Source organism: Chelon labrosus (assembly GCF_963514085.1).
Source record: "Chelon labrosus genome assembly, chromosome: 1".
In the NCBI taxonomy this organism is placed as follows: Eukaryota; Metazoa; Chordata; class Actinopteri; order Mugiliformes; family Mugilidae; genus Chelon; species Chelon labrosus.
In genome coordinates this window covers 15,520,257-15,534,260 of record NC_140337.1, presented here as the reverse complement: position 1 = coordinate 15,534,260, position 14,004 = coordinate 15,520,257, and the positions used below count along the sequence as shown (strand labels likewise).

General features: G+C 43.8%; 1 protein-coding gene across 1 annotated transcript in view; it reads left to right on the top strand.

The window, feature by feature from the left end:
• The first annotated feature begins 469 nt into the window (after positions 1-469).
• col25a1 (collagen type XXV alpha 1 chain) overlaps positions 470-14,004 on the top strand; it is a 150,299-nt gene continuing 136,764 nt past the window's right edge. The window contains exons 1-2 of the mRNA XM_084553750.1: positions 470-1,982; positions 2,147-2,216. Coding sequence (XP_084409876.1) covers positions 1,683-1,982; positions 2,147-2,216 — 370 coding nt within the window. The 5' untranslated portion in view covers positions 470-1,682. The remainder of the gene's footprint in view (positions 1,983-2,146; positions 2,217-14,004) is intronic.

The window sequence follows — 14,004 nt, the reverse complement described above, 5'->3', positions numbered from 1 at the left end:
AACTATTCGGCTGTGCCCGCACTCCGCTCCGCTCCACTCACATCCCTCATCTTGAGTTATTCGATGCGAAGTTGTATTAAAATGTAAAAAGAACCTCAGAATTAGGAGTCGGGTCAGACGAGGATTTATGGATATTTGAAGTCCTCACGCATTTAGAATTTCTGACCGCATCTGAAAAAACACTTCACCATTCAGCATCACTCGGAAAACTTTTTGACATCTGAAAACAAGTGAACCGTGCAGAGTGCACTTCTCCTTCGATGAAATTCGACTATGTTTTGCACAACAAAAGAAAACGAAATGAAATGTAATTTCATTTAAAAAAAAATAGGCGATTCTTTGGTTTGCATTTCTGGCAGATGGCTGAGGATTTGTCAGCCCCTGCCGTTCGTGAAACACTAGATTCAAACCAACGCAAATGAAAAGCAACAACGCGCACGTCACTGTAATATTATAACCTTCACCTTTGACGCGCATTAGAGGGCTCCAGTTGTGCTGATGTGTTTACGTGAGCCGGAGGGTGGTGCCAAAGCCCAGTAAATGCAAATACATTCCTGTTGTTTCTGTCAAAATAAACTGTTCCGAAAGAATGTGGGTTAGAGAAGATGCAAAGTGCAAGATCCTTATTAGACTGTGGCAGAAATTAGAAGCGTTTTCATGTACATTACCACACCCACCATGGTTTATTCCCCAATAGCATGAAAAGTTGAGTACCATGCCTTGCATGCTTTGTTTGTAATTGTGCTCATCGAGTAACAACTGGACAGGTATGCCTCCATGCTGATTAACATCATATCAGAATCCATCAGCAAAGAAGTGAAACGGACAGTGGATTTTAAGGCACATAGACAGGCGCCTGTCTTCCAGTCTTTAAGATTTGTGGCTTTTTATTTTCTAAAAGTGAGAACCATTAATCACTGTCACTCGATAAGATGTTGCATTTTCCCCTGCAGCTCCGTCCAGGTAAGCCTTAAAAACCGAGAATTTAGGATTTTTGTGCGTTTTTACGCAGCGCCAAAACCACGTTTCAACGTTGCCACGCGCTGGTTCAGAGTACGCAGTTCTACACAACACGTTGATGGTGCCACATAAATGTTTTACTGTTTCTTAAACGTGTTTCCGATCTTTCAGTGTCCTCGCAACGAACCATATTAAAATGGAGTTTCTAATCCCGTATAAGCCTCTTTACGCAGCATTCCTTTGCCCCATAACTGCACCTCGTATCAACTGATGGCAACTGCGCTAAGGGCACAAAAGGAGCGTGGCAATAAATTATGTTAATCAGTCAGGACAGATTGGAGGCGTGTTGCTGCCTTAATGAGGGGGAGCATGCCTGCGCCATGGAAAAGCGCCGAGTGGTAATGCCGACTCCACTACGTGCGCACTGCCGTCTGTTCCCCCAGCCAGCCTTTGTACTTTACTGTGCACAATAGAAGCCTCCTCTGCACCAGACTTCTGTGCAAATCTGCGCGCAACAAGTTTGCAAGAGCCCCGTCAGGCAGGTTGACTCGCTTCGGCTGGAGCGGAGTGGCGCTCCACGCATCTAACTGTCGCTGTCACCGCGAAGGCACTGTACGTGAACGCAGCGTCGCGGGCGCACACTCTCGGAGCCGTGTGCCATACATTTCGTGACTCCGCGCCAGATGCGGCTTGCTCCCAGCAGCGCGTGTAGTTGTAGTTAAATGGAGATCGCGGAGGCAAGAGGAGCATCTAAGTGCGTGGGGAAAATGGAGAAAGAAGTGGCGCACCAGAAGCGACAGCACTGCCGCACGGCAGCGCTGAACATTATCACGTCTTTATGCTCAGTGGCGTCCATCGCTTTTTGCATTCTTCTGAGCATTAACGCGGCTGATATCAAGAACCGAGTTGTGGATTTGGAGAGTGGGAAAGGCGAGCACACCTTTATCCATGCCGCCGGCTACTCCACCATGGATGACTTCAATTCACTGATTCAACAAAGAGTGGATGAGCTGCTCTCTCAGGTAACATTGGCTTTTGCACTTGCTTCCCGTGAGTTAATTGTTTTGGGCGCGTTACTGCGCGTCACTCTACCTGGTAAACAAATCCACGCAGATGCTTTTTTTTTAAAAATTATTTATTTGCACACATATGAATGAAAAATGCATTGTTTTTTTTAATATTTCAGCGCTCCTATGAAAATTTTGTCAAGATTCGAACCGCCAGACAAACATCACCTGAATGCAACTGCCCTCCAGGTAAAGGAAACTACTTTTCCAGTGTGTTCTGGGCGTGTGGTTGCATGGATGAGTGTGAGCTGCTGTCTGTTTGACTGGAGCTGATGCAAAGAGAGAGAAAAAAAAAATGAATGGGAGATTTCTTGTTGGCTGATTTCATTGACACACGTATGACAGTTTGCCTGGAAAGTGTTGATAGCGCGTGGTGGCTCTGCTGTGAAGGATGCAAGCAGCTGACCGGTCATTACACTTAACAGAAAGAAAGGCATTTAACGGCAGTCTATACATAGAGGCGCTGAAAGATTCTTTGACTTGTTATGTTGCATGCTTAGAGGGGGCAAAACCTGAAATTCGCATTTCTCACCAGTAGATGGAAACATTTATTCCTTCTGTGTGGGTCAGCATTCTGATCATTTTAGGTCAGCCAGTACAGCAGTGTGGGATATTTTACTCCAGGATGTCACAGGGAATGCTCTGGATTTGAAATGCGAGAGCCCGTTTGCATTTCAAATGTCCCAGCCATTACCGAGCATCATTGTGGGTTATCGTTCAGAGAAGACACTCGGCGCTGATACTCCATATGTGACAGTGAAAAGATGGAATTTTTTACCTAGTAAGAGGTCTGTAGGTGTTTTCTGATGGTATGGAGATGAAACTGTGAGCACATGAGCCAATATCCACTCCTAAAGTAAGATTCAGTTAATGTGAGACCTAGTTGTTCACTATATAAGCTAAGAATATAGAACCTAATGAAATAAAAGAATATTTTGACCTTTTAGAGACTTTTATCATTGTGTAGAGCAGACAAATAACTGTACAATTGTTGCAGGAAAAAAATCATATCTGCTATTTTTTAAATACCACAGCGGAGTTTTTTTTCTTAATGAGTCCAGAGAATTTGCTTTTTCAGCCAAATGAACCAATAAAACCACCAGATCATCTTAAAAATGCGTCTTTACGAAGACGAAAGCAGGGCTGGTTTTCTCAGCTCGTAAAAATGTCAGCGTTTTGGGAGATATATGCTTTTGAAAGAGCAGCGAGCACACGGGAATATATTTAGGACTCTGTCACACGCGCATATTTGGATGTTTACTTGTAGCCGTACATTCTTTTTTTTTTTTTTCATTACTTACTCCTCAGATAACTTCTTTCCAAGGTCACCAGCAATCATCCAGAAGTGTTAATGATTGTGAAACGGGCTCCTCGCTTCTTTTAAATGTGAATAGCACGGACCTGTGTACTGTAAATATGTCACTATTCAGCACCGTAGTGACATTTCTCTTAATGAACCGCATGTGAACCTGTTCTTTCTGTCTGTGAAACTACACAGCTGAACCACTAGGAACACTACATGCTGCAGGAAGCTGACACGGTTTCACAACTTTTTATCGTTTGATGAAGAGGGGTCAGTGTGCTTCATACGACTCCAGCTGGGAATGTTGCACAGTTAAGTGTGAACATACAGTAGATGACCTTTGCGGAAGAGCCACAGTTCAGAGTGCAGCCTGGATTATTTAATGGAAAACCCAGGTGTCTGCAAGCATCTGCGCCGCAGAAGAGATGCCGAGCCCCGTCCAAAGCTGCCGCTCCGTTGCGACCTCTGACCCCGCGTTCGGGGAGAAGATTCACCAGATATAAATAGCAGCACAATAAAATTCGGATTACATCTGCCATAATCAGACGCGAGTAAAAGAGGGGAGTGATAATCCTGAATGAATTAGCCGAACTCTTTCGTTTTCACAAGCGGTTTATCGACTGCTAATGACTCATCTGCTGAGTGGGCATGCCTGAATTAATGAGCCAGAAGTACTGGAAGTATTAACCATAATGAGACTCTCCCAATCACGCTGCTCTCTGTTCTCAATCCCTATCATATGTCTGCTATTTATTTTCTCCCACCGCATTTCTGTAAAGGGCAGAAATAAAACAATGAAAACATTTCACATGAAATGAAGCGCGGCGATGCTAAGGCCGAGGCGGCACCGAGCTTGATCCTGGAAGCTGGCAACGAGTCAGGCCGCCTGAACTATGACTTCATGCGCCGTATATCGTCGGTGCGCTTTGAAGAGTCTGCTGCGCGTTTTAATGTTGCGATGTTCATTCAGTGAAAGTGCCTTACACATGCAACTTGCAGCGTACGCCGCTCTGCTCTAGCGTGAGCTTATCCCAGCCAAATAACTTTATGCACTATGAATGGGTTCACTCTATCCTCTCTTCTGTCTAGGAGACAGCCTGTGGCTCAGATGTGTTTTTTTTTTTCTCTGAGAGGAGTACTGTAATGTGCTTTTCACAGTCTTCACTTTATTGCTGTCAGAGAAGATGGAGTGGTTACATAGACAGTGCAGTGGTCCGTAGCTTGGGGATATTTTATAGGTTGCTCCTGAATCGGAGAAAGTTTTTGGCCGTTTCACTAGAGAATGCGTACTGCGAACTCCTTCACGTCAATGCGATTCTTGGTTAAAAGGTGGGCGCTGGTGCTGTTCATCATTTTAACAGTGTGTGGCGTCGCTGTCATTTAGCACTCGTTTATTAGCTTCTGAGTGACTTAAAGCATTTCGACACTCGGGCTGATAACATTGCTCTCGTCCTGAGATTTGGAGCCTTGCGGGCAATGGCGCTCTAGGGATGGCAGCGCAGTCATCCGGTCTAGTACTTGAACGCTACTCTTTCTCTAGCACCACCACCATCGTGCCATTATGTTAGATTTGCAGTGAAATGTTTCAAAAACTACTGAATGGTTTGGAGCAAAGTTTGGGACGCACGTTCATGGTTCTTGGATGATCAATCATGAGTGTGCCGGTTCCCTTGTGCAATTTATGAGGTTGAGTTTTGCGATTAGTAATGAAATCTCTCCATCATTCTTGGATTAATCATCATGAATTCCCATGGGGACGTAACTCTGTAAGCAGGCTGAATTGCATGAGGAAATAACAATGACAACATTGTTAGTCCAGCGAGTCCAGCAATGCAAAATTATTAGGGCGCTCCATGCCAGAGTTTTGTCTGGATTGCACAGTATGGGAATTTTTTTATTCTCGGTGGCCTTGGTGTAATTAGCCTTTGGGATTAGGGAGAAAAGCAAACTCGTCAAACCAACATGGTGTGAAAATGTCTGAAGTCACACCCACTTTATTCTGCACCGTGGAGCGAGGCTCCTTCTAATAATTCAGCATTGGTGGGCTGTTTTTTTTTTGTTTTTTTTCTTTTTCTTTTTGTGTTTGTGTGCGTGTTTGTACCTTCTCCTCCCTTGGGATCTGCATTCCAAGCAGGGGCTGTTGTTTAATGGGACCACAATAAAATGTGCAGTCAGCAAGCACCGCTGCTTTGCTCTTTCCATGTTTACTCACCCATATGCCTACCTAGCCACCCCCCCCTCCCCTCATGCATCCCATTTTCCCACTCTGCAGCGTTTCTTGAAGTTAACGTTTCAAAAGGCTTGGCAGCTAGACGCTGCCCAAAGTGCTCTTGGGAAAACGGTAACCTGTAATGTGGGCGACTTTGTTTTTCCCCAATAAACACCCAGTGCCAGTTGTCAAGTGCAAAGATGCAGCAGGGGGTCAAGACAGCGGGATGTTTTGTCTTCAGATTTCAAACTTAAATCACAAGCAGATGTATTTTTTTTTTATTTTTTATTTTTTTTTTGTTGCTCGGTTGACAACTTGATCACCAGAAGCGAAACTTCACACACTAATAAGTCATAACTTTCTGGCTGGGTTACACTCCCTTTTCCACCTCTCAAAGTGTGCAGTCCCAGTGCCCTGATACAGTTACAGTTGTGCCAATCCCATCAGATATCCTCACCTTAGTAGGCAACAGGTAATTAATCACTGACAGATTTTGAATTAAGCCCTCTGTGTGGTTTGATGCTGGGAGGCGCCCTAATAGCCATGTAATTACTGAGTGCTAGGTAAAGCTAAGCAGACGTCCAGGTAGCCACCCGCGGCCAGCTGCTCCTGGTTAAGCGAGTCAGGTCCGGCTGTCTTTGCGACCAAGCCGAGGCCGGAGATGACGGTGGTGCCTGTGAAGCTTCGCCTGGAGGCCCTGGCGAACGGGCAATTAGGATTTTGATTGCGGCTCAATTGCTTATAAGTGTATCTACATATAAATCATGAGCGCAACGCACTCCACGTTGTAAATAACCTCTTGAAGGGGGTCATTTTATGCATGAAAAGCCTGACTCACTCAGCTCACATTTTACATCAGTCCCAATAAATCAACATGGCATGATTTGCCCTGATGAATCATCAGAAGTTGTACGTTTGCTCTAATTTTCAATTCTCACACAAGGTTGATTTTTAAAGGGCAGAGTGCTGGAAATAGCACAGATGGTCTCTTTATACCTTTGACATGGCAGTTTTTATGGGAGATGGTGAGGCATGCCAGCTGAAAGCACCGCAAACGACTGCAGGCCCAGAAAGGATGGCACACTTTTCCCTTTTCACTATACATTAACCCAAGGGGACACTCTGAATGGAGAGCAGACGACATGATTTTTATATGAGCGATGTCACAACAGCACTCTGCTGGAGATTGAAGCACCTCAGGCCGGGAGCGCGGCGGGGCCGAAGGAATGGCGGAGAATCAAAATGCTCGTGCCTAATGGTTCGTCTCATGTGTCCTTGAACATTTCCTGGCGGTGATCCTCAGTCGTCATTTTGAGCAGAATAAAGCAGGAAGCTCGGAGATCCTGTCTTGGCCGCATGTGCACTTACTACTTGGAGTTAAATGAAGGGGTTTCCATCACCGCAATGTAACGGCACACCCCGCCATTGAATGAAAGAATAGTGTCCAGTTTTTTTTTTTTATTATTTGCAGTGCGTTTGCTCCAAAAGTAGTCCTTTCGTAAGAAAAAGTAGGGTTTCCTGCACCATTAAAGCATAAAGTTGGACAATGAGATTGAGCCTGTTAAAGGTGGATCAAATTTATTCCAGTGCGGTTTTGATTTGAGTTTCAGTAAGGTCTCTGTGAATGCACGTCAAGCAAAGTCGTTGGATTACAGTTCTATGGTTTTCTTTGCACAGTACGAGGCAAGATGTTTGAACAAAGGTCCGAGTTTGTATTTTTACGGCGTTGTTTGCCTTCTTTCATCCCGCACAAAAGCAGTTTCTACCGTCGTATAACCATTCCTGGTGGGTGGCTGGGTGTCTGTATGTTCATGGGACATCCCGGCGCATGTGATGCAACATAACCCCGTCACCTCCAGCGGGAAATCACCGCCGTTGGTCCCCCTTGATGCTCCTTCTCCCCGGATCCGGAAGGCCTCTTTCAGAGCAGGGTGGCAAATCGTCCACACAAAAGATGACTCACAAACGGCCGACAGTGGACTCAAAGGTCCAGTGTGTGTCGGGAGGCTACTGAAGCCCCCTTTGTGATGGCTTAACTTCACCTTCCGTCATTCCTCACCCACAAGTATTCAAAAAGATTGAAATGGAAAAGAGGGACTTTTTCTTGTAGGAACAGCTCATCTGCTGTTGAACATGGACATTTTTCTGTGCTGTTGCAGCGGTTTTACCAGTCTGTCATTTAGGGCCTCTTGGGAGACATTTGATATAATCAGTATTTCCAATTTGTGAAGCATTATTGGCATGATACCCTCATATGCCAAATGCAAAATACAGCATGCATGCTCTCTGATTTATAATGCAATTTAGCCTCCACTGTCTCCACGAAACAATTCCTCTTTCATTCGTTTTCAATGTAAGAATGACTTTCCAGTGTCTGTCAACAATTGCAAATCAGCAATGCACGACGATGCCAGCGCTCACCCCGTGTCATGGAAATTCTGGCCTCCAGACAAGCAAAGAAGACTAGGAACCCCTGAGGCGCTCCCCACATGCTATCCCTCCACCGCCGCCTGTGGCTTTGTGCCCCAGGCCTCTCCACCCTAGCAGGCAGGGAGGATGGAGGGTGAGGGGCACAGATGCTGCTGCTCTGTATTCCATCAGCCTAATAAGAAGAGGCACTACAAATAAAACGGGCTGGTGTGCAAAAAAAGCACTGGGACATGCCACGGCAGGAAGCTATAATTTTGCCAACGTTTTGTCTGACACGCAAACCATTGTTAATGTTAGTCTTACCACTATCTGCGGGCATCTCTGTGAGCAATGGCATTCGCTGATTCTGTTTATTTTGTTTGTGTACATGCATCATTTAGTTAAGTCCACAGACGAGGGGCAGCGTTAGTTTTGAGCTCTTCCTTATTCCGTTCTTAAGCCAAAAAACGGCTTACCTTGATGCCAAGTGATTTTTCATTTTAGTTCCAAAACTTTAAGGGACTGTATGAATGTAAAATCATATTTGGACTCTCCCTTACTGCTGGCCCAAGTATCTGTATCTCAAAATCACACAGCTACACTACTGAATTATGTCCCTTAACTATTAACAAAAAAAAGGGAGAAAAAATATCTTCACAATTGGTGGAACCCAATTTTTTGCAATGTACTCCATCAATACCTCCAGGGATAGAATCAAATTTGGCAAATATCCAAGCCCCATATGGAGTTTTCAGCTACTTCACGGTACAGCAACTGCACCGTGTGAGGCCCAGGTATCAGTTCTGGCTTGTGTCAGTTTCGTAGGCTAGTGAGAAAACGACACTCTCTTCAGCGGAGTCGGCATTCGGTCACGAACAGCTCAAACATCCGCACGTTTTTGTGCAAAATGTGCACGTTTGCATCGGAGCTCTTAGGCGGTCGATGCTTATTTCAGAACACAAATGCCTCTTGATTAATAAATCTTAGAAGCGGGAGGGAGGGTTGAAATATGGGGTAAGAATAAAATGGAGACCCCTCCTTTTCTCTCCCAAAGAAGTCAGACTGCCCTAACTTCAACAAATCATTTCTGTACAGTCCCTAACCACAAATCCTTCTTCTTCATAAATATCCTTGAAATAACATTAAATAGTGATTCTTAGACCGCCTTCTTCAAAAGGCTGTGCAGACATGTTAAAGATATATGAAAAATACTCTTTGAATAATTCATGTGCTATAAGGTTTTTCCATATCAAAACAGTATAATTTGCTAAATTACGTCTTGACTTTCTCCCCAATTGAAAAATCCTACCATCAATAAATCAATCATCTAAGAATTTGTCAAAAATGACCTTTTTTTCTGGGTATAAGACGTCTACTACATGATGCGAAGACAAATTTTATTGTATGTACAATGTAGGCTTCAAGTTTTCACATCACATTTATTATTTATTGGACTATTCGCTTCCACCTAATCGGGGCATCATAAATTCCACTTGCAGGTTCACGCCTCAAACTCATATTTTAGGTAAGTACAGAGTGGAATTAGAAAACAGCCTTCTAGTGTCACACCCTGAACATAAATTATCCTTGAAAATAAAACTCAAGTAACACTGAACAAAACACGTTTTTGATCGTAAGTGGACTTTAATTCCCAGGGTTTAAAGCAATATTCAGTATATACACTGCCTGGACAAAAAAAGTCACCACCTGGATTTAACTAAGCAAACAGGTACGAGCCTCCTGTTGGATAATTAGTGCATGGGGGATTATCTTTCAGCTGGCAACAAGTTATTTAACCCCAACTGGTGCAATGAGTAGCTTCTCATTTCTTAAACAACCATGTTGAAAGACACATCCCGTGGTTTGAGAAGGGTCAAATCATTGACATGCATCAAGCAGAGAAAACATCTAAGGAGATTGAAGAAACTACTAAAGTTGGGTTAAGAACTGTCGAACGCATTATTAAAAACTGGAAGGATAGTGGGGAACTGTCGTCTTCAAGGAAGAAATGTGGTCGGAAAAAAAATCCTGATTGATCGTGATCGGTAATCACTTAAATGGTGAAATCAAATCGAAGAAAAACAACAGTAGAACTCAGGGCTATGTTTAATAGTGAAAATGAGAGCATTTCCACACGTACAATGTGAAGGGAACTCAAGGGATTGGGACTGAACAGCTGTGTAGACTTATGAAAACCACTAATCAGTGAGGATAACTGGGGAAAAAAGGCTTTGCTAGGGAGCATAAAGATTGGACTCTGGAGCAATGGAAGAAGGTCATGTGGTCTGATGAGTCCAGATTTACCCTGTTCCAGAGTGATGGGGGCATCAGGGTAAGAAGAGAGGCAGATGAAGTGATGCACCCTTCATGCCTGGTGTCTACTGTACAAGCCTGTGGGGGCAGTGCTATGATCTGGGGTTGCTGCAGTTGCTCAGGTCTTGGTTCAGCAACATTATGTGTCCAAAGAATGAGGTCAGCTGACTACCTGAATATACTGAATGACCAGGTTATTCCATCAATGGTTGTTTTCTTCCCTGATGTTCACGGGCATATTCCAAGATGACAATGCCAGGATTCATCTGGCTCAAGGGAGCATGAGACATCATTTTCACTCATGGATTGGCCACTGCAGAGTCCAGACCTTAACCTCATTGAGAATCTTTGGGATGTGCTGGAGAAGGCTTTGTGCAGTGGTCAGACTCTCCCATTATCAATACAAGATCCAACGAAATATTACTGTGACTTTTGTTTTTGGCAAGGCAGTGTATATTGGTATCTCTGTGATCTTCTCAGAACATTTACAGTAGTTTGCCAACAGTCACAAGAGCGAACATTTTGGAATACCCTCTGTTCAATTTTTAAACATTTGGTTTCAGCAAAAAAAAAAAAAAACAGCAAGCAGTCCCTCAAGCCATCCAAAGATAGCAGGGATTCAGACGATTTTTCAAAGTGGAAAAAGTGATGGAGGCGAGCAGGGTTTGCCTTGCCCAGATGATGTATGCTCCCAGACTCCCTCGGGGCGCCACCAAGAGGTCGGACTCAGAGAAAGCCAAGCAGTCCAAATGGCTGGATCGGGCTTTTCTGTCGGCCGGGGCCGTACGCTACTACATTTGCAAGGGAAGTTTCTCCTCCTTTACATGGATTCCTTCCCTGTTTGCTTTAAGATACAAGAATGTCCTCGAGTTCTTGTTGGCATGGTTGATTGCCCTCCCCCCACCCACCCGTCACCACTCGACAGGGGACTTGCACTTTGCCAGCCAGCTCTTCCTTCTCAAAGCTGTGCTAAATGTGACATGAAATATGAGTCGAGCTGTAGATCTAAGAGGGCAATAAACACACAGAGCAAACATTTGAGCCCATGTACGCTCACAAACGCGCTCCCCACACACCCTGCGTCATGATCTCGGTCACAAGCGTGTAGAGACGGCAGAACCGCAGAAATATGCAGCCCTTCGTGACACCATGTAGTCCCTCACTGCAGACTTTGTAACTTGATCTATTACCAGTGGCAAACTTTTTTTTTTTTTTTTTTTTTTTTTTTTTTAATTACGGTGGTTTGGTTAATTTTACTTTTTGAATTGAGAGAGAGGGAGAGAACACATGAAATAAACAGACTGGTGGTTCCTTCATTCCCAATTTTCCCGACCAGTTGTGATGTTAAAAACGCCGTGGAATGCGGTTTACTCATTAAGGCTTATGTAATATTGTTTCCCCTCAATATTTATGAATACTCTCTCCCCTTTAGCGTGCAATTAATCTGGAACGTGCCGTGAAATAATTTGGCTCACAATGCCCTAGGTGGCAATTTACCAAACATAACATACCTGGGAGTACGTGCATCTACTGCATCATTGTCAGCAAAGATGAATTGATATGCAGTGGGCTGCCTCATGGTCTGGTCATAGCTCAGACAATTCTTTCTTTGAGGGACCCCTCCCCTTGTATCTGATGAAGAAGAGGGTAGAAACAGCTGTGTAAGCCACAGTTAAGGCCTGGAAAACCCAGCAGTGAGACAGTCAACCTTATGCACTTTAATTTAATTGGCCGGTCATATGATACGGTCCAAGCAGGCTAGACGGATGGTTAAACTGTAATTTCTGACAGCTTGATACACGGCACTGATGAGGTGTGCGGTGGCCTGAAAATAGATTTGTCTGATTTCTCGTCTTAGATGGAGCTACTAGTTTGGGACACAGAGGCATAAATACTGTATAAGAGCTATGGTCGTCTGCATAGTTCATTGCTGATTTTATAAATGTCCCTGCTTTGAAAAGACGTTGTTGGCTTATGGTTATTAGATATTAGGAATGCAGCAGAAAGGTGAAACTGCAAGTAAGAGATATAAATCCACTGTAAAGTGCCTTGCAAAACTATGCAAGACTATTTTAACTTTTCCAAAGGCAAAAGGAAAATTTGTCCCTAAAATAGCAAGAACAACAACTTACACATAGACTTTATAAGTCTAGACTTCATAATAAGAAGTGGACATAGCCACAGTGATGTCAGCCATTAGTTTGTTGACTACCCTTTTGAAGTTCAGAATTTTATCCGTCGCCATCTTGGATTTTGAAGTCAGTGTTTGGATGAGAAAATTGAGCTAGGGTGGAATGAGGGATGGATGTTGCTGAAAACGCTCTGCAGGCATGTCCTCAAGGACAGGTCCTCAACACAGGACCGCCAGCTTGTTAGCAAACGATTAAGCAGTCCACCTACACCTGAAGGACAAAGGACACTCCTTTGAACACAACGATGTCCATATTTTAGCTGGAGAAGACGGATTGTCTGAAAGAGGTGTAAAGGAATCCTTCTCTGAACAGGGGAGGTGGACGGAGATATGATCTACCATTCGTTCAGTCTTAACATCTGTCCCCAAGAAGTCCCATCCTCATTTCACACCTTGAGACTGGAGCCTCTGGCTGATAATGGGTCATTAGAGCACCATTACTTTGACAAAGAAGACACTTTCCTCCCACTACAGGTAAGTATCTGGTCATTAACAGACATTAGTCATATGAGTTTCTGATGGATGACGCACACAGATGTTCCCTTTTAACCGCCCCCCCCACCCCCCAACTCCCCAACTCCCCACCAGTCTCTTAGTACTTGGATGAGTGGTGAAACATCTTCAAGAAACTCTACAAGTCCAGTTACCCATGTGCCACCTTTTGTTTGGACACATGAAAAAAAGCCCGTTCTCTTGTTTATTTTACTCTTAGTTGAGACCATACGCCCATTACAAAAATGTTTACTGAGGTAATAAATAAAGTGAGAAACAGGATACAATTGCACTTCTCTGTTGCAACCGTATGAGTTTCCACGTTCTGGATATCAGAAAACAAAAATGAAATTTAAAGGCAATGCCGCATTTGCTTCACTTTAAATCCCCCGAAGCTACCTCCCCATCATTCATACTATGGAAATCGGTTGTTAGCCCACATTATTTCTTTCTCCTAGTACTCAACAAGTTGTGAGGAGTTGAACAGAAAGGTCAATCTCCTATATTACAATTTAAGCCTAGTTGAGACCCAGACGTGAGGTACACGGCTAAAATGTGCGTTAAACAAATAGTTTTCCCAGCAGGTTGATTTTTATATGAAGAATTTGATTGGATAATGTTTAATATGTAATGATATTATTAAAACTTAGGCCAGATGTTCCAGTTTCTGCATTTCTTTTCTTGTTGGCTACTGTAGTTGGCAAATCCGCTCTGAGTGTTTGTTTACGTAAGTAGCGTATGCAGCTGCAACTTGGCATTGGACTTATAAGATATCATTAACAAGTATAAGTTATATATAATACAATAGTAACCAAGGTAGGTCAGGCATAGTGAAAGGTCAGCTGAACCAGTGCGGTCATAATGTATAATCGTGCAGGTATAAAAATTTAAACACTTTCTCCAAATGAAAAGCTAAGGGTGGTATTTTCTCTATTCCAGCAGAAGATTATCTGCAGTGTGCCCTGCTGAAAATGCCATTCATCTGGATTCATGCTGTTCACTCCCAGGCTGATGCGTCGTTCGAGTGCGCTCGAGCAGCAGTGTTTGTTAGGTTTTAATG